The sequence below is a fragment of the Myotis nattereri genome (assembly GCF_964212035.1).
Source record: "Myotis nattereri genome assembly, chromosome: 13".
Taxonomy (NCBI): Eukaryota; Metazoa; Chordata; class Mammalia; order Chiroptera; family Vespertilionidae; genus Myotis; species Myotis nattereri.
Window position 1 is genome coordinate 41,652,512 of NC_138088.1, and position 20,474 is coordinate 41,672,985.

The following is a 20,474-nucleotide window of genomic DNA, read 5'->3' on the forward strand; positions in this document are numbered from 1 at the left end:
TCCCTTTCTGCCTCTTCTGGCACACCTGCTATTCTAATATTGTTATGTTTCATGTTAAGCGGTCCTCCTATTTTTTAATTATTTTTTTCTTTTTGGTTCTCTGATTGAGTGATGTTTTTAACTCTGTCTTCTAATTCACTGATTTGATCCTCAGCTTCCCCTAATCTGCTGTGTATTCCTTCCAAAGTGTTCTTTATTTGTATTATGTCATTCTTTATCTCAGACTGTTCTTTTTTCATAATTACTATATCTTTTTTCACACTGTTGAGCATCTTTACCATCAATACTCTGAATTCTTTTTCAGATAAATGTCTTATCTCTGCTTCATTTATTTCTTCTTCTGGAGAATTCTCTGGTTCTTTCATTTGGGGGTTGTTTCTTTGTCTCCTCATTTTGGCTTTCTGTTTGGGTTTGTGTCTATGTATTACACCTCTATACCTCTCAGTCTCTAATGCAGGGCAGTGTTAAAGGCCATTTTTGACTAATTAGATCAGGCAGAGAATCATAGCCTCCAGAGACTGCCTTGGCCTACAGACTGATAGTATTCTGACTTGAATTGCCCCCCAGGCAATCGTCTTCAGGTATGGCAAGAGTTTTGTTTTTTTTTCAACAGGGTGGGGCAGTTGCTACTCCCTGGAGGCTAATTGTTATTTTTAATCTCTTAAGTAGCCTCTGGGCAAGGTGTTTTTCAATAGGGTGTGTCAACTGTCTTCCCCCCCAGTTAAGGTAGATGTCTATGTGGGAAAGATGTTCTCTGCTGCATGAGAGAATGACTCAGCCCAGGAAACTTGGGGTGTCTGCCTTCTGAGCCCTATCCCTCGAGTCCCCAGTCCTGGCTTCTGTCCTCACAGCTCCAGTCCACTTAAGCCTCCTTCTGCCAGAGCACAAGGTGGATGGCTCCACAGGGAACTTTGTACTTTGGCCCTTTAAGAGGGTGCCTGAATTTTCAGCTGTTATTCTCTGGCAGAGAGCACCCTGCTGCTTTTCACAGCCAGATGTTATATGGGTACCCTCCACTGTTTTGGTGCTCTCTGCTGGGGGGCCCAGCTTGGGGATTAGATCCCAGAGTTCTCAGTGGCAACCCCCCACAGCTGAGATATCTCTTCGGGACTCAGTTGCTATCTGTGGGTACCCGGCCAGCCCTTTAGCGCTTCTGCCCCTCCTACCAGTTTCTATGCAGTCTCCACTTTCAGTCCTCGGGTGTCAGGGTTCTCTCCTGTGAGTTTTCTGTTGATTATTCAGGAAGTTTTTCTGTATTTTAGTTGTAATACCAGTTTGTTTCTGTGAGCATGTCCATGCAGCATCCACTTACTCTGCCACCATTTTTAATCTCCCAGTTGTTTTTATAGTTAACAGAATTCAAATTTAAACAACCATGAGGAGTCTTGCATCAATTAAAATAGAGTAAATGAATAAAAAGACAATATTCATTGCTGTGGGGTATTGGGGAAAAAGATTCACTAATACATTACTGCCCAGCAACCTGGTAAAATTGTTCTGAAAAATAAAATCTGGCAACAAATATAAGAACCATAAAAATTATCATATACATACTTCGATCCAGAAACCCAACTTTTTGGAATACAGCCCAAGGATGTAATTCAAAAGAAATAAAAAACCTATTTGTATAAAGATGTTTATAGCTGTGCTATATATTACAGACAAAAACTGGAAGCAGTCCAAATGCCCAACAGTCAGGGAAAGCTTTGGTACATTAATGCAATAGAATATTTTATTGCTATTAAGAATGACAAATATGAGAACTATGTAGAAATAAAGAAAGGGCAATATAAAGCAATGAGTAAAACATGCAGAACTCAAAATGATACATATACAATGATCGCAACTATTTAAAATTATATCTGTATAACCAGGAGAACTGGAAAAGACTACAGAGCTGATAATTTAGAGTGCTGACATTTTTGTTATTGTTGGTTGAGTTGCTAGGAATGTTTATGTATTTCAAGTTATATTTCACTGTTTACTTAGTACATATACATTAAGAAAGACAAATCTCCATTTCTTCCTGGCATATAAAGCACTGGGACCTTTCCTTGCCCTAAGTAATTTTCTCTATCTCCTGAGTCCTGTTAGTTTTTAGAAGTATAGGGAGGTGAACCCCACCACTTGCTACCACAGCATCTAGTTACATGTTCATTTCTTTTATCTGTCACTTACTATTGTATCCAAATTTCTTGACTTATTCATAACAAACCAGCATCTATCTATGTGCTCACATTTACAGTATGTACACAAACTAGAATGCCCTAACTACACCTATGTACTGGGTAGAAGTATCTCCTCAGTATGACTTTTTAACCTCTGGCATGGAGATATATTTGTTTCTTACCTTCTGTTACCCTGATGGGATTACCCCTCCATTTACTGAAGGCCAATTTTTCTGGCCTCCATTTCTTCTAGCCTTGAAGGACTTCTCACTTTGTTTTACATCTTCAGTCTGGCTCTTCTCTCTTGCATGAGCCTCGTCAACACACAAACCTGTCCTACTGTCTCCCAGAAGAAAAATGCCATCACTTTCCTTGACTCCCACATCTTCCTTAGTTTTTCTGCCTCCTTCATAGTAAAAACTCTGTTAAGGATTACTGTCCATATTATGGTTTCCAATCTTTCACACACACACACCATTTACTCTTCAAACTATTGTGATCTGCCTCCTGTTCTCACCACTCCACTGAACTTTGTCATCCAAAGTCACCAAAACCATGCATGTTGCCCAATCCATCGGTACTTTTCTATCTTCCTGTTACTTGACCTCTTGGCCTCCTAGCAGCACTCCCTCTGTATTTAAAACTCTCTTTTCTTGGTTCCTGTGACATCTTAATCTCTCCCATTTTTCTTACTTCTGAGGTCATTCCTCTTTTCTCCCTCTAAATATGAGAGTTCCTCTGGCCTCTCCTAACCCTCTGTCTCTTCTCTTTCCACATTCTCTCTAACTGATCTCCTCTATTCCCACAGCCTTATATCCTATTTGCATTTTAATGACCCCCAGAATTAGTATTGCTAGCAGAGATCTTGATCCCTTGACTCATTCAATGATATATTTGACATCTTATTTAGATTCAAACATAATAAATGTAACATGAAAACTAAAGTCATGATTTTCTTGCTAGACTAGTCCTCCAGTCTTCCCATCTCTGTAAACGACAATACCACTCACCCAGTTGCTTGAATATTCTTATGTCATATCACCATACATTTATCCAATATATCAAGACTTTTGGATTCTACCTCCAATAATATATTCCCTTGCCACCATCTTAGTCCAGGTTCCCATCATTCTTCCTTTCTGTACTACAGTGGCCTTCTCACTGCTTCCTCCCCAACCTATTTTCCATCGAGTAAACACAGCATACTTTTTGCATAACAAGTCAAATTATTTCTCTCCCCAGCTTAATAACATTCAGCATCTTTCCCATTGTACTTAGAAGAAATTCCAAGTCCTTCACTATGCCTATAAGTTTCTATCTATATAATATGACACCTACTCACTTCTCTAGCTATGCCTTTCTTTAGCCAACCTGGCCCTTTTTTCATCCTCTGGGTCTTTGCATATGCTTTTCTTTTTCCCAAGAACACAGATACTGTTCAGTTTAAACTTTATCTAGTTAACACCTACCTATCATTTAAATTACACCAAATATCTCTCTTCCTCTTACATGTGGTTTCATTAAGGAAATCCTTCTATGACCTCCTGCTCCATCAAATCTCAGCCCCTAGAGTCATTTATAGTACCATGTACCTTTACTTGGTATTATCTTAATTTTAAGATCAATTGATTAATGTCTATGTTTCTCCTACCATATTATATACTCTGTGAAGGTAAAGAAAGTATCTGTTTTTGTTTATTATTACATACCCAGCTCCTGACATGGTACTAGGCACATATCATTTACTCAAGAAACTTTTCCAGAATGAATGAATAATTAATTAGGGTTATGGTACTGAGAGGACACTGTCATCCCATGAAAATACATTAATCAAATCCTTAAAAAAAGATAATCCAAAAGCATAACTGCATGGACATAAATGATAGAGTTATTGGCTTTGTTTGATTATGTATTCCCTCCCCAATCCTACCACCTTCTGTTGACTGTGGAAGGTCTAGAGACATGAAAAGTTATTACACTGTTTGATGGAGAATCCCTGATTTAGAGTGGGGGAAATCATGGAAAAAATCTCTCTGTCCTTCCTAAGAACAAAATAACTAGAAAAAATACAAACACATTAATTAATTACATTTAATAAATAATGTTATAAGAACTGCTAAATAATCTGACGTACCCATCTAGGAGGGCGATGACATTCTTTCTGGGCCGCCCAATATTAGGGCCATACAAGCTGGCTCTTGAGTAAATCCGGATGGGCTGCAATAGACTTTTCAGCTGGATGTAATCCTTTCCCAACTGGCTGCCATTTACTGCCCGGCCATGCATAGTCCGATAGTTATTTGGCTCTAGATTAAAAGAAGACATGCAAGTCAGGGTTGAGAAGGGTAAAGCTCTGCCAACCCTTTGCTGTTCACAGATCTCTCTGCCTTTTACTTAACACTGTGAATGAAATAACCAAAGAAGATGTGAGCTAGCTTAACTTGAGGAACCCCTGCAACAAAAAAGTCAAATGCCATCTTACTATTCTATTAATTTTCAAACTAATCTTCATAAAAGATCACCTAATCCACAACAGAGAGACCATACTGATTTTCAGGTGATATTTTATAATGAGTGATACACTGGGTTGAACAGTATTCCACAAAATTTATGTCTACCTGAAACTTCAGAATGTGATCTTATTTGGAAATAGGATCTTAGAAGATGCAATTAGTTAAGATGAAGTAATATGGGACCAGGGTATGTCTTAAACCCAATAACCAATCCTATATAATAAAAGGCTAATACGCAAATCGACCAAACGATGGAATGACTGGTCTCTATGGCATGCACTGACCACCAGGGGGCAGATGCTCAATGCAGGAGCTGCCCCCTGGTGGTCAGTGTGCTCCCATGGGGGGTGGGAGGGTAGTGCTCAGCCAGAAGGCGGGCTCATGGCTGGCGAGCGCAGTGGTGGTGGCAGGAGCCTCTCCCACCTCTGCAGCAGTGCTAAGAACCCCTCAGGGGATGTCCTAAGTGGGCAGTCGGACATTCCCCGAGGGGTTCTGGACTGCGAGAGGGCGCAGGCCGGGCTGAGGAACCTCCCCTGCCCCCAAGTGCACGAATGTTGGGCACTGGGCCTCTAGGATCTTTATAAAAGAAAGGAGAGGGAGATTCAGGTACACAAACACACAGGGAAGAAGGCCACAGGTCAATGGAAGCAAAGATTGGAGAGATGCTGTTGTGCCAAAGCCAGCTGGCGTCTACCAGGAGCTAGGAGAGAGGAATGGAGTAGATTCTTCCTCTGAGCCTCCAGAAGGAATCAACCCTGGCAGTTCTTTGATTTCAAACTTCTGGTCTCTTGAACTGAGAGAGAATAAATTCTGTTGTTTCATACCACAAAACTCATTATATTTTGTTATGAGAAGCCTAGGAAATGAATATAAATGATAAAAAAGGAAAGTTCATAAATATGGTTATTATACCAAAAAGTTAGAAAAATGTAATGTTTAATAATAACAAAATAGCTAAATGAAATAATTTAGGGCAAAACCCCCTCTCCCAGTTTTTCTTAACTTGGTAGTTCTAAAGGGCAAGGAAAGTTCTAAATCCAGCAGCTCCACTGCTAGAGGGAGCTAATTTGATTTGGAATGAAGTACATGCTCTAAGAAGACTAACTTGAGGTTTTGATACTGATAGGGGAAAGATATAAACCAGCACACTTGCAAGAAATTTAACAGGAGATTTGGGGAATAAGACAGTCAAAGTGGGCCTTGATAAGCTCACAGATACTCCTCGTAGTCTGGAAGGCTGTGCATGCTCAGGAGAGACTGGAGAGGGCACTAGCTATCTATGCATTTGTAGATGAGTGCGAAACCTAGTACACTCATAAAGGAGACATGAGAAGGCATGTCAGAAAGTAAAAGTTAGTCAGACTTGTAAATTGCCTAAATTTTTATTGTGTTCCCCAACCCACATACAGATCCACTGGCAAAGGATGGAAGCCTTACTGGCTCAATTAAGCATAACCTCTGATCAATCATAGTCTCACCATTAGCCTATGTTGACTAAGGGAAACCCCTAGGAAGCTGGCCTTAAAAATAAAAAAATAATTTAAAAATAAAAATTTAAGAGATATTAGCAGTTACATAACGCAAGGGAGGCAGATTCTACAGAACTAGTGCAAACAAACAAAAAGCAAAAGCAAAAATAACCTCTGAGATGGAGGATTTGGAATTCAGGGTTGTGCTAACCTACCTGTAAGTATAGTTTCAACAACAACAAAACAAATTATGAGATGCAAAGATATAGGAAAGTATGAACATATCAAGAAAAAAAAGCAGCAAATAGAAACTCTTTCTTGGGGGGGCCCCAATGTTAGACTTAGCAGATAAGAACTTCAAAACTGTATTATAAATATGTTCAAAGAACTACATTATAATAGTTGCAGCAGGCTTCTCAGAGCCTTTTTTGAAATTTATGTTTATTGTTAAAAGTATTATAGATGTCCCCTTTACCCCCATTGCCCCTCTCCACCTTTGAGAGGTGCATATACTATAGAGCAGTCCCCAAATATATTTGAATTTTATAAAGGTTATCTTGTAGGACCAGTGTTCCATAGAACACACCCTATAAAATGCAGCTCAGACTGTGCAGACAGGTTGTATCTGACTTAGCTCCAATTTGTTAGTTATGAATCACTGATGACATTTTCTCCATATGTGGAATGAGTTAACTAGCGATAACTATATATGCAAATGGTGTGGATTCACTAAATCTACTGCCCTTCACTATTCGGTCTTTTACTATTTTCAACGCAGTGGCAAAAATCTCAAGTGTTTTCAGGCCCATACACTAGAGATGGTCTAATTGAGAGCATATCTGAGGACAACTTATTTTTTTACCCTTTATCTTGTCAATTAAAGCAAATAACAACCTTACTTACCATTACCCAATTCCCAAGAAATGTTGTACTTTTTGCTGGCGCTGTACTTTAATAGGCTCAGGGCACTAGAACTGTTCCAGGAGTTATTGGGATTACGACGCATTGCGTTTAGAGCAAATATCAGGTGGAGTCCAGAGCAATCAGCAAAGTTATAAAGTTTGTCTAGAGACCTGGCTGGGAAAAAGCAGAGAAAGGCTTGTAACTTTCAAATCATCATTCCAACAAAAGGAAAATATTAGCTACTACAAAAAGCCTTTCTATGAGTTTCCTAATAGGAATTACACAGAGAGGCTTCTAAAAGCTACTATTACCTTTTGGTTCAGTATACATTTCAAGATGATTTTAGAAAGCAGCATACACAATTGTAGATACCATGAAAAGAAGAAATATCACCCAAGGATATTGTGAAAGGGTATGATAGGAGGTAGAACAGATACTATGCTCAGTGGGCCTTGGGGTTTAACCCTGTTCTGAGCAGAGGACTCTGACCTTCTCTGTCCTTGGGCAATTCCAGAGATTCCCTGGAAGGATGCATAGGAAAATAAAAGTCATCCTAACACCAAAATATTCACTGTTGAATTGAAAACTGACTTAAATAATCCTCTACTTTACAATACCCTCGGCTCACTAATAAGATCAATGATGTTTTCAATTTCTCCAATATAATTCAAACCCAATACATATCTATTGGAAATTCAAGTTACAAATCTAAACAAAAAAAGTAGAATTGCATGAGATTAAAGAAAAAGTCTGCTCAGATCACATAAAAATCCACTAACTTATAAGGATTTAGAACAATTAGATCAGTAACTGAACAAGAGAAAACTCACAAGGATGATAATTAAGTAGGTTGCTCATAAAATAATTTGAACATTAAAAGGTAAAGAGAGGTCTATTTTGATGTCTTTTAATATTTATGATTGTGCCACAAAAGTTAAATTATTTTGTCAGAAAAATACCATTCAATTAAATAATATTTTTTTCATTCAAATTATCAATAGTTGCAACACAGCTTATACTTTGTTGGGTAAACAATGAAATACTTATTTTCATAATTTTTTGTTTCATTTATAAACTAAAATCCCAATCGAACTTTTGCATAAAAAATTAACATAAATGACTGATACTCTTTTTCGGTAGATTGATTCCCTTTAAATGGTCTTTTTGTAGAACTACAGTAGGTCATCAAGAAAATTATTTTGTTCGATGTTGTTTTGTTATAACATTGATGAGATGCCATAGGCACTTAACTCTTGTTTATATAAATTAGCCTATGGTAAAACTGGTTTCGTTATATGTAGTTTCACTTAAAGACACAGAACCTATCAGTGACTAAGTGAGGACTTACTGTAATTATCTCCATATAATGAGGATTTCCTGTGTTTATTTCATGTATATTAGCAAAACAAATATATAGCAAACACAAAAACATATCAAACCTGTAATTTCATGGACTTGATGGTTTTAAGACAAGGCAGAAGGTATTTACAAAAAAAAAAAAAAAAAGTGTGAATGAAAAGTGTGAAGAAATAACAATATTAGATGGTTTCCTTAACATGACCACATTGAGAACTAGAGTTCTAGAAATTTTGGAAATGCTTTGCTGAGGATAAATTGAAGTCCAGCCTCCTTCATGAAGTCATTCCTGAGCACACCAACCTCATCTGAGTGCCCAGTGACATCTCCTGTGACATTGTCTTACCTTGGGATTTGCCTCTTGATTTTCTCATTTCCCTAGAATAAATGGCTTATTTCCCAGTTACACTGTTAAGTTACTAAAGGCTAATTCTGTATCTCCTTTTTTCCTTCACAGCATCTATCAGAGAGCAATTTCCTGCCTCAAAATTATGCTGAAGAGTTCTTACAACCCAAATCCTTTTAGTTGCAAGTACCAAGTCTAGTAAGAAACTGAAAGGTCCCAAAGAGAGATCTAATAAGTATTATTGCTAGCTCAAGAGATATATCTAGAATTTATTAGAAAATTACATGTTTGAATGGAGAGCATTTAGTAAATGATAATCTTTGTTGCAACATCTGCTGTAAGGTCCCATATTTAAGCAAGCCCATGCTTAAAGATGAGTTTCTACTCTCTCCACCAGATGGTGCCAATGCCTCTATGTCCTATAGTCAGGTTTCCTGGCTTCTCATATGAATACTAGAGGCCTGGTGCATGAAATTCATGCACTCGGAGGGGCGGGATTCCTCAGCCTGGCCTGTGCCCTCTCGCAGTCTGGGAGCCCTCAGTGGATGTCTAACTAATGGCTGCGTTCACCAGCAGTGAGCCTGGCTTCTGGCTGAGCAGCACTCCCCCTGTAGGAGCACACTGACCACCAGGGGGCAACTCCTGCATTAAGCGTCTGCCACCTGTTGGTTAGTGAACGTCATAGTGACTGGTTGGTCCGCCATTAGGCCGAAACCAGCTCTCTGACATTCCCCAAGGGGTCCTGGATTGAGAGAGGATGCAGGCCAGGCCGAGGGACCCCACCGGTGCATGACTGTGGCCAGGGAGGGATGTGCCTGGACCCCCATCAGAAAGCTCACCCACTGGTTAGAGCGTTTGCCCCCTGGTAGTCAGGGCATGTCATAACGACTGGTCAACTGGTCGGCTGTCTCACCCCTGGTGGTCAGTGCATGTTATAGCAAGCGGTTGAGCGGCCTTAGCATATCATTAACATATTACGCTTTGATTGGTTGAATGGCGACTGGATGACCGGACACTTAGCATATTAGGCTTTTATTATATAGGATTATTCTAAGGAGCATTGACTAATGATGTGTTGAGTAAGTTTGGCTTCTACTTGGGCTTCCTTAGAGTTTTATCAAGATAAGTCATTAAAATTTAAGAACTTACTACCCAGTAAGTCATTCCAGTATTAACCCCCAACCCCTAAACAGGTTCATTTCCACTACAATTTGCTCAGTTGGGTGGGGAGTGGGGTTGGGGCAGCTGTCTCAGAGGAATGACTTCAAAGCATCAACTAAGTTCTGCTCAAGTGTGACTGATCTCTACATTTTGTTGTTCATGTGATTTTATAATCTCTTCATATTCTCATGTGCTCACAATTGGAATAAACTGATACTTCTCTATTGCACTCAGCATCAATTTCCCCTTTTGGAGTCACTGGCAGTGTTCTCCAAGAGCTAAGGAGCAGGATTATGTGTCCCAGTCCTTAGCCACATAAAAAACAAAACAAAAAAACAAAACCAGCATTTTTATTTTTAAAAAAATCACAAAGGGGTTTGCCTTTTTTTCCATTTTAGAAATGAATAAAACAAATACACCATGTTTTCTCTGTGAAACCTGCCTGTGCTTGGTGAAGAATTTCTCAAACACTAGTTTGATCAACTTTGGACCACATTAGAACACCCCATCATTCCTCCATAAGCACATTATTCCTTGGCTCCCTGCTGTCCTAAGCTTTTAATCATTTCCTGGAATATCCTTCTTTCTCTTTTTTTCATTCTTCATAGCCTAGATCAGTGACGGCGAACCTTTTGAGCTCGGCAAGTCAGCATTTTGAAAAACCCTAACTTAACTCTGATGCCATGTCACATATAGAAATTTTTTGATATTTGCAACCATAGTAAAACAAAGACTTATATTTTTGATATTTATTTTATATACTTAAATGTCATTTAACAAAGAAAAATCAACCAAAAAAATGAGTTTGCGTGTCACCTCTGACACGCGTGTCATAGGTTTGTCATCACTGGCCTAGATCAATGATCTCATCTGTGCGAGGTCTTCCCTGACTCCTTAAAGTAGAGACACTGGGACTTCCTCTCCTCTGATCTCTCCTAACTATTAATCAACTCCTGTATCAGCAATTGCTAACCATGCTATCATTGTTTAGCTCTGTTTTCTGCTCTAATGGCAGACTGGAGCAATTCCCAATGAGAAGGTACCTTGTCTGCCTTTTTAGCATCCATTTCAGTGTCTGATACACAATAAGCTTTGACAAATGTAACTCATACAGTTGTTCTTTAGGCCCACTCAATGCCACTTCGAGACAATCTGTCTGCACCCTAAACATTCAACCTCAATTATCATTATTCATTGTAGCAAATTCCCTCTAGATGATGTCTGTTACTCTATGCTGTTACATACATTCAAATAACATCCACATTGTGTTCGGTATAGAATGAGTAATACAGAGGAGGCATAGGTTATTAACCAATAGAGACTGGAATAACAGAGGAATTTCTAGTGGAAGCTAGAAAAGAAATGTAAGAATGAAATAGAATAAGGTGAACTCTGAACCAACTCTGCCTCTTGTAATTCAGAAAGAAATCATCAGTTAATGGGAAACCATTTGAATTACTGAGTACAATCAATAAGGGAGGGGGCATTTTAATTGCAGCTATTAACAGAGAACAGTTTAAAATTGCCTAGGAGGAAAACACAGCCACTTTGCAAAGAGTGAAAATATCTCTAGGCTAAGAGTGAATTTTAATATAAAGAGAAATATCTCTGGTTTAGTCAGGGCAATGAAACTTTAACTAGGTTATAAAGAAATCAGCATAAATGTCTATAATTTGACTGAAGCTATTGAAGGATAATGAGACTTGAGAAATGTCTATGAATAAAAATTGCAACACTATCAGAAGACTCTGGGCTAGAGATAAATGACCGCAGTAATCAATGTTACTAGGCTAAGGGAAAACTAAATGCCACTGAATCTCGGGACCTCTGGGTCCCCCCAGAAGTCTGTCTAAATGGTGACAGGAAAAGGGTAAAAGAGAACTGACATTAGGAAACAGGCCAGGATTGTTTTTAAGAAATGTGCCCTTAAGACAATTATTTTAAAAGATGCAAACAGTATTTTTAGAGGCTAATTTGGAAATATCTGTAAGAATTTTAAATGTTCATTTCCTTAGACCAAGAAAGCCCACTGCTAGACATTTTTCCCTATATATATATTTGAAAAATCTCTCCAAGATATATGTACAAATATTATCTCTGCAGTACTCTTTTTAACAGCCAATAACTAAAAGCAATCCAAATGCCTATCAAATGGTTACTGGTTAAACAAATTATAAAGAATCTATGTTATAGAAAGACATTCCAATAAAAAATGGGAGAAGGTTAGAATAAACCCTGTGGAATTGGATTAGATTTGGAGGTATCAATATAACTCATGGTTTTTAATATATATACAGAAGGACAGATGTAGAAATATAGATGTATATATATAGGTAATACATCTATGGATATATAGATATAGATATAATAATGTCTACTGAGCAAGCCTGGAAGTAATGACATCCCATTATCAATGAGCACACCTAGCACCCAAAATTTTGGTTTCTAAATACCATTCTCTAATTAAAGGAACCAGGACTCCTTGGAGAAAAGGCTGGTTACCAGAAATAGGTCAGAGAATACAGAAATAGGCCTAGAACATTTGATATCAGAAAGTAAACAAGTGCTCAAAAAATGATAGAGACATTTCTAGGAGACTTAGGAGCCAATTTAAACGAGCTCCCAATGGCTAAAGCTGAGAAAATTTGAACAACACAAATAACATTGAATTATAAAACACAGAACAATATAAATACACAAAAGTTATCTTGTATAAATAAATAATTGCTTACATAAGTCAAAGGGAGAAAAGGAACAGCTGTTCCTCACAGAATACTAATTCATAAATGTAGAAAATGGCATTAGGCAATGCCTCTGTAGAAATTGTTGCAGTCAAGACCATTGATGGATGCTAAAATTATTATGTCTCTTGCAGACATTAGACTAGTCTGAAGGCTTTCTTTACCTTTGCCAACTTCCCCATCCCCAATCAACCTCTCGCACACTTAATCCTATCTTTGTGTCTCTTGTTGGCATATAGCAGGAATGGTTCAAGGAAGCAGGCAGTAAAATGCATATCTGGGACTGGTTCACTCACCACCCAGTAAGGAAAAAAAACAAAACAAACTTAAGTGTGGTGGTAACTTGAAAACATAGCCAGGTAGAAGGATGCAGCCGCAATAATTTAAAAGATATGAGTATGGGGTATTCCAAAAAGAGGGCAGGGTTGCAGATTATTGCAGAAATATATTGAGACCCTGAAAAAAATGAGAAATTAAGGGTCATTAATAAGTAACTAAAGCTAAGTGTGAGAGCCAGAGGACTTCTCTGGTTATTTATAAAGGTGCCCTTATATCTTGTAGTGTAAGAATACACATAGCTAAGCAGAAGACAGATATGACAGTTCCCGAGCTTCAGGGACATTTGAATGGTCAATCACAAAATGGTCTGTTGTGGTACTATCAAGGCTCTGGTTGGAAAAACCTAGTAATCTGAAAAATAGGATGGGGACATCTGGATGGATGCCACAGATGATGGAGCTGAAGAGCCTCCCTGAGTCCAAAGGGCTTACAGTGTAGCCCACCCTTCCCTAGGAAGAGGTAGCATTTGCCCTGTGCTAGAAAATAGTAGAGAAGCCTCTCTGCAAGACAACAGGCACCCCCCTCAGGAACTGTTGCACCTCCTCTCCTGGCACCTCTTCTCTAGCATTACCCAGTTAAGGAAATGAATAGACTATGTAGTCAAGGAGTTGTGAGAATTAGCTAGCATGTAACTATAGGAGCCAGGGATGTACTCCTGGAATCAGACTTTGAAGATGCCTGATCAAGGGACCCAGGATGTAAGATTGGTTAATCATGAATTCATTGGCTTGGGGTTGCTTTCTTGGGACATGGGATTTAACATCCTAGCAAGTACCCCAGGGGCTGAGGCAAATCCACTGCCAGGATAACATTTAGCATCCTAGAAAAAGTAATGGCCATGCTGAGCAAAGTAGAAATGCTTCAGTTGCCCTGGCAGATGGTAACAGGGAGGAATAAAAGAGACTGAGGGAAGTGGCCATGTTAAGATGGATATATTTATAAGGCCAGAAAACTCACCAGAGGGTGGTGGTCCAGGGGAGAACCCAAATGACACAATTCCACCAAGGCCAGTATGAATGTGCTGGCAAGAGAGGCACAGCATCAGTAAGAAGTTCAGTATTGGCTCATATGCAGCCAGGTTTGGGCTTGTCAGTAACTAAGAGGATGGGATGATAAGGGCCAAAGCAATAGAGCTCAGTGGTGATGCTTAAATGCAATAAACCAAAAGGCTGCAATTCCCATAATGGCCAGCAAGATTAGAGGGGCAGCCAACGGGCTTGATCAGCACGGAGTTGTGAAGATGGTTAATGGAGCATGACATCCTTGGGCAAATAGATGGGTAGCCACAGGAGTGTTCTGTAAAATCTACAACCATGGAAAGATAAAAATGAATAAGCAGGAGGCTGGAAAGTCCTAATCCCTTGCTAGTTTTTGGTCCTGATCCAGTTTTCAGGTCCAGAACCCATTAACTGAAGACATGGCCAGATCTTCAGGAATAACACTGTAATATATATATATGCAACTGTCCGACTGTCCGATAGCTATGATGCACACTGACCACCACGGGGCAGACACTCAATGCAGGAGCTACTGAGCTGTGGTCACTTGGCAGCAGTGGTTCTCAGGTGACACACTCTGGAACCAGAGAGGAGAGAGCCTGATTCCTCACGATTCCTCTCACACTCCTCTACTTTGCCTGTTCTCCATACGAAAGCTTACTTATGGTGGCCTATTTCCAAGATCCTAGCCAGAGGTATATGACTATATACCCAGCAGTCAAGGGTATTCTGTATTAATAAATTAAATAAATAAAAATGATTTAATTCAGTAGATATAGCAAGAATTTATTCTTTTACAGTTTAATTATTTTTCTATATAATATTATCTCATATATTTTTGGATTTTTATGAGACTCTAGGCTTTTAGTATTTTAAGATTCAGACACTATGAATTCATTTAGACATAGTACTACATCTGCGTCAATAAAGAATCAGATTAGCTGATAATCAAATAATTAAATAATTAAATAATTCTCAGATTAGCTGCCTTTCTCTGAGCCCATCCAGAGGGGTTAGGGACTTATTCATCCACAATCTTCAATGACAACTATCCCAATTATTTTGGACGAGATGCTTTTAGGATATACAGTAATGACCTCCCTTGTAATGTATAATCCGTGCTCTAAACCCCAATCTGTTTATGAAAATTTCAGATTATATAATCCTTATAAAACTTTAAAGCTCCTCTGGAAAGAAACATTTTGGCAAAATATATTAAAAGCTTTTAAAGTGCACGTACCCTTGGATTAAAAAACTCCACTTCTAAAAATTTTCTCTGAGGGAATACACAGAATTGGATAAGAATGTTCATCATAGCTTTATGTAATGGCAGAGATAAATAGAGAGAGAGAGAGAGAGAGAGAGAGAGAGAGAGAGACAGACAGACAGACAGACACTAAATTTCCAACAATAGGGGAGTGAATAAATACATCCATAAAATGAATTCAATAAATGCACTACAGAAAAATATTTTTGACATGGAAAATATTAATACAGTGCTAAGTGAAAAATAGCAAATATATATTTAACCTTTGTTGTTTAAAAACCACTAAGAAAATAGCCCTGGTAGGTTCAATTCCTGGTCAAGGGCACGTACTTGGGTTGCACTGGCTGTAATTTTTACCTTCTTGTTTCTTTCCAGCCTTAATGGAGATCTTTCAGATTAAAATTAACATTAGAAAATCTGGATCATCTTTTGGATAGATATATATCTATATACACATACAGGAGTGGGCAAATGTAGGTTTATAGTTGTGAGTATGTGAAATGGCAGTTTATTCTTGTATTATTTATTAATTATTGTATTATTTTACATATAACTATAAACCTCTTTTATACCACCCCTGTACATATATATATATATATATATATATATATATACACATATTCTATTCTGATCCTTAATGTCTTCTCTGCCTTCACTGTATCTATTTGGGGATATATATATATATATATATATATATATATATATATATATATATATATCTGTGTACACAAAAAGTTACAGTGAACGCAGAGAAGATATTAAGTACCAAAATAAAAAATAATAATTAAATAGGAGTACAATGATCAATTTCTATAGTCCCCCTTGGCAAGGCTAATATAATATTTAAAAAAAAAATTACTCTCTACTCCACATATTGAGCAATGTTGATGATTCAAGAAAGCAGAAGCTAGAGAACCACTATGAAACCAGTAAAACAACTATTAAACCAGCAGCATCAACAACAACCAAAACAAAATATAGCATTAGGTTTAAATGACTGAATTAGCCCTCTCTCTCTTGCCTCCTTGTACTTGACTATATTGCTAATGTGTTAGTGTGTGGGAGAAACCTCATAAGTCAGCTGCACAATCAGATCAGAACTCTCAAGAGCTTCCCACTCATCCCAACCCCCACTCACCACTAATTGCATCCTCCTTTCTTTTAGCCTTCATGGGTCTGGCTGGTGAGGCGTGGGCCTGGTCAGGGGAAAGAAGTAGGGCAGATGCTGCAGTTTTAAGTGAAATCAGGTGTTGCCTTCTCTGACGTGAGATCTGGAAAATCTCAGTACTTAAGTAACTGGCATTGGCAACTGAATACTCAGCCTTCCCCACTGGGCTCAGCCTTCCCTTTTCCTGCAAGAAGTACTATTTAGGCTTTCCCTTTTCCTCTTACATTGCCAAGTTCCTCTTTAGAGGCCATTGAATAAGAATTTCCATTTTGTAGATATTCACATAACATGAGACTAAGCATGTTGGGAATGGAAAGGTTTTTGGTAATAGAATATCACAGTGTCGGTAAAGCACTGCCTAGTGTTGTTGGTGACTCAGGCTTCTACCTGTGGAGGAAGTATAAAAGATTTCTTGGAGGAGTGGGGAGGAATGAATGACTCCATATGCTGTGAGCTACAGGCAGAAACACAGCACACACGTTTAATAAAGTCAAAGCATTACATGGGGCTGGGAAAACATTCTTGGGTTTTTTTTTCCTCCTTCTTCTGCTAGTTCAGTCTGGAACTACTTCACCACAAAATTTCAGTCTAGATTCCAAGAAACACACATGTGCTCACACACAGCTGATGTATGACCATCTTTACAGTGTTTGGTTGACCTGCATAATGTGCCTCGGCACACTGTTACTTGGGTTAGGGAGCCTCCACATGTAGCACCCTTCAATCCCATCTCCATACTACAGTCCCATCTTAGATGGGATGTGGCTCCTTTTGGAGAGACAGCCCCACACTTACGCAGGGTATCTGGATGAAAACATGCATCATTATGAGTATGGTGTCAGTGCCAGTGCCGGTGATTCTCTAGTCTAGGTGGGACAAATGCAATTGTGATGAGGGCCAACAATTCTGAATTTAGTTGCTGACTAAAGACTAAATCAGTGGAACAACCTCAAAACTTAAAATTCTGAAAAACTAAACAAGCATTCCAGGGAAAGAGGACTGGACTAAGAGCTATGGCTAAATCTTCACTAAGAATATTCTACCACCCCACCACTCTTCACCTAATACTCTAGGTCAGTGGTCGGCAAACTGGCCCCTTGAGTCTCTTCCACAAAATACCACATGCGGGCGTGCACATACAGTGCGATTGAAAGTTCGTGGCCCATTCCACGGGGCCAAAGAGCCGCATGTGGCTCGTGAGCCACGGTTTGCCGACCACTGCTCTAGGTAATCTGACCCATCCCTATGGATTCATCCCAAGATATATGCTAATATTTCAGTCCAAATTTAAATCTCCAGTCCATGACTTGTCTCCTGAACTGCAGACTGGTCATATCAATCATTTCTACCTAAATGATGCACGAACATTTCAAATGGTACATACGAAAAATAAACTCATCAGCCACCCCAATAAACATTTCTTTTCTTCTATTCCCTGAACTAATGAAATGACATCGTCATTTTTCAATAAACCTGAGAATTATCCTAGGTTCCTCCCTCTATCACCTATCACAACAAAAGCTAATTAAGTCCATCTTCTAAACCTTTGCTAGATTCTCCCTTCCTCAGTCCCAACCACCTCCACCCTAATTCAGGCAACCATATCATTCATCCAAATAACTGCTACAGCTTCCCCATTTAGCACCCTTCTATCCTGTCTCAGAGAGCTTTCCTAAAAGGACATCTATACTGTAACATCCATGTAGTATTCTTACCAAACATATTTAAGCAGAATCTGACCATACAGGAACAATCAGACAAATCCAAATTTTGGTGCATTTATAAGAAATCTAGCCTGGATTCTTCAAAAATGTCAATGTCACAAGAGACAAAATATAATTGGGGAATTGTCCTAGATTTTAAAAGATTAAAGTGTAAGAAACTAAATATAAACAAGATCCTTGTTTGGATCCAGGATTGAGGCGGAGGAGGTGAAAATAGCTACTGTGGACATTGCTGGTATAATTAGGAAAAGTTACACAAACTGTGTATTAGATGATATCGAATCAATAAATGTCAAATTTCTTAGGTATTGTAATGGTATTGTGGTTATGCAGAAGAAATGTCATGATGTATGCAACTTACTCTCAAATGATTCAGCCAAAACTTACATAGGTAGATATATACCTGATAAAAAGAAAGCAAAATGTGGCAAAATGTAAACAATTAATGAATTTAAACTTTCAAGTTTCCTTCGAGTTTTAAACTTTTCAAAATAAAAAGTTGTGCAGGAAAAAAAAGAGACAGAGCAGCCAGTTACCACTACTAAAGTGTTCTTCCAGGAGACATCTTTTATGTTACAAAAAATTTGAATCTCTTGGAGATTAAAAAAAATGGTAGGGAGGTCATTAAGGTTAAATTACCAAAGCCATTTACTCTCACCCTCAGCACCTTGGGCAGGTTTAATTTCCAATACAAGTTAATTCAAGACTTAAAACTATACATAGAAGTGGCTAGGCCATTCAACAGAGAAAGTGAATTTTGCCAGCCATTTTCTTTTACACACAAGAATATAAAAGCAATTATAAGCAAACTCTCTTTAAATCCTCATAATAACTAAATGAGATATTTTAAAGATGAGGAAAACCAAACTGAATTATGTCCTAGAGTTTTTATAACTGTCAAACCAATAAAGCACATTATTATGTGATGTCAGAAGTTTGCCAAGATTAAACATGTTAAACTTTTTAAAACAGGACAGTTAAATCTTTGTGTGTGTTTTTGCTGTTTGTCTACTATATTATAGTTTTCTTCTGCTCCACAACAAAATAAAACAAAAAGTTTAAAAAAACTATGTTAAGCCCTGATCAAATCATTGTTGTATCTAGAATAGGAGTCCCTCTCTCCCTGTCCTTTCTCTCCCTTGTCACATCCCCTTTTTACTCTCTATGCTACAGCCATATTAACTACTTGTGCTTCTTTGAAGCATAGGTTCTGTCATGCCACCAGGATTGCTTGGTGGTGATCTAAGTCAAGGGAAATAGGACATGCTCCTTCATGCCACAGTTATGCCTATTGCAAACATCTCATACACAAGAACACCTAAAATCAAATCTAAACATACAGGGGGTCAGACCAGGATTCTGCTTCCAGGCTACTAAGGTTAGTCCCTTATCCTCTCCGAGCCTCAGCTTGCTCATCTATAAAAGGAGGTGGTGGTTAAATCAGATGTTCTCCAATGTCTATCTGTTTTCTGCTCTCACTGTCCATGAATCTAAGAAGTTGCTCTAGAGAAATCATAAGAGAACTTGTGTAGTAAATTCTGGTACAGAAATTTTCTTCCTCCTCTTAAGAGAAATCATCTCAAAGAAGTTGTGAAAGACAAATAAAGAGTAAAGTTTCAAATCACAGTCAAGTTTAATGGACTTCACTGATGATATAACCAAAATCCAAAGTGTGTCATCTGTGAGATTTATATCAAATTACATCTGAAAGTTTATTATTAATTTTTCTAAGGAAGAATTTTTATTTTTTAATATGTTTTTATTGAATTTAATGGGGTGACATTAGTTAATAAAGTTATATAGGTTTCAAGTATACAATTCTACAATACCTCAACTGTATATTCTATTGTGTGTTTACCACCCCACATCAAGTCTCCTTCCAACACCATTTATCTCCCCTTTACCCTCTTCTACCTCCCAGATCACCCTTCCCTGTCAATTGCTGTACTATTGTCTGGTCTACAAAGCTTTTTCTTTTTTTTTTTTTTTAATCCCTTCACCTTTCTCACCCAGCCTCCCAAACTGACAGCTGGAAATTTTAAATAATATGGTGAAACAAATGTTAAGTGAGACATTAATTTTAAGCTGCAAAATGAGATTTAGCTCCATTTTGTTGCTGGGCAGAAAACAGGCTCAAGGCAAATGCACTTGTGTGAACGTGGCCCACTAAAGAGAAAAATTAGTTTCTTAGTGTTTCATTTTCCCTCAACTGTTAGTTATAGAAATAAGTCATAAAAAGCTCTGAGGATGATCAGTGCCTGAAATCACTAACATAGGGATGCCTTGAAATTATTCAAATTTTCCCTCTCTTTTTCTTCCAA

General features: G+C 38.2%; 1 protein-coding gene across 1 annotated transcript in view; it reads right to left on the bottom strand.

The window, feature by feature from the left end:
- Positions 1–20,474, bottom strand: part of HPSE2 (heparanase 2 (inactive)) — a 529,690-nt gene that overhangs the window by 198,587 nt on the left and 310,629 nt on the right. Inside the window, exons 4-5 of the mRNA XM_081104611.1 lie at positions 7,054–7,227; positions 4,303–4,474 (exon numbers count right to left, since the gene is read on the bottom strand). Of these exons, the coding sequence (XP_080960737.1) occupies positions 4,303–4,474; positions 7,054–7,227 (346 nt within the window). The remainder of the gene's footprint in view (positions 1–4,302; positions 4,475–7,053; positions 7,228–20,474) is intronic.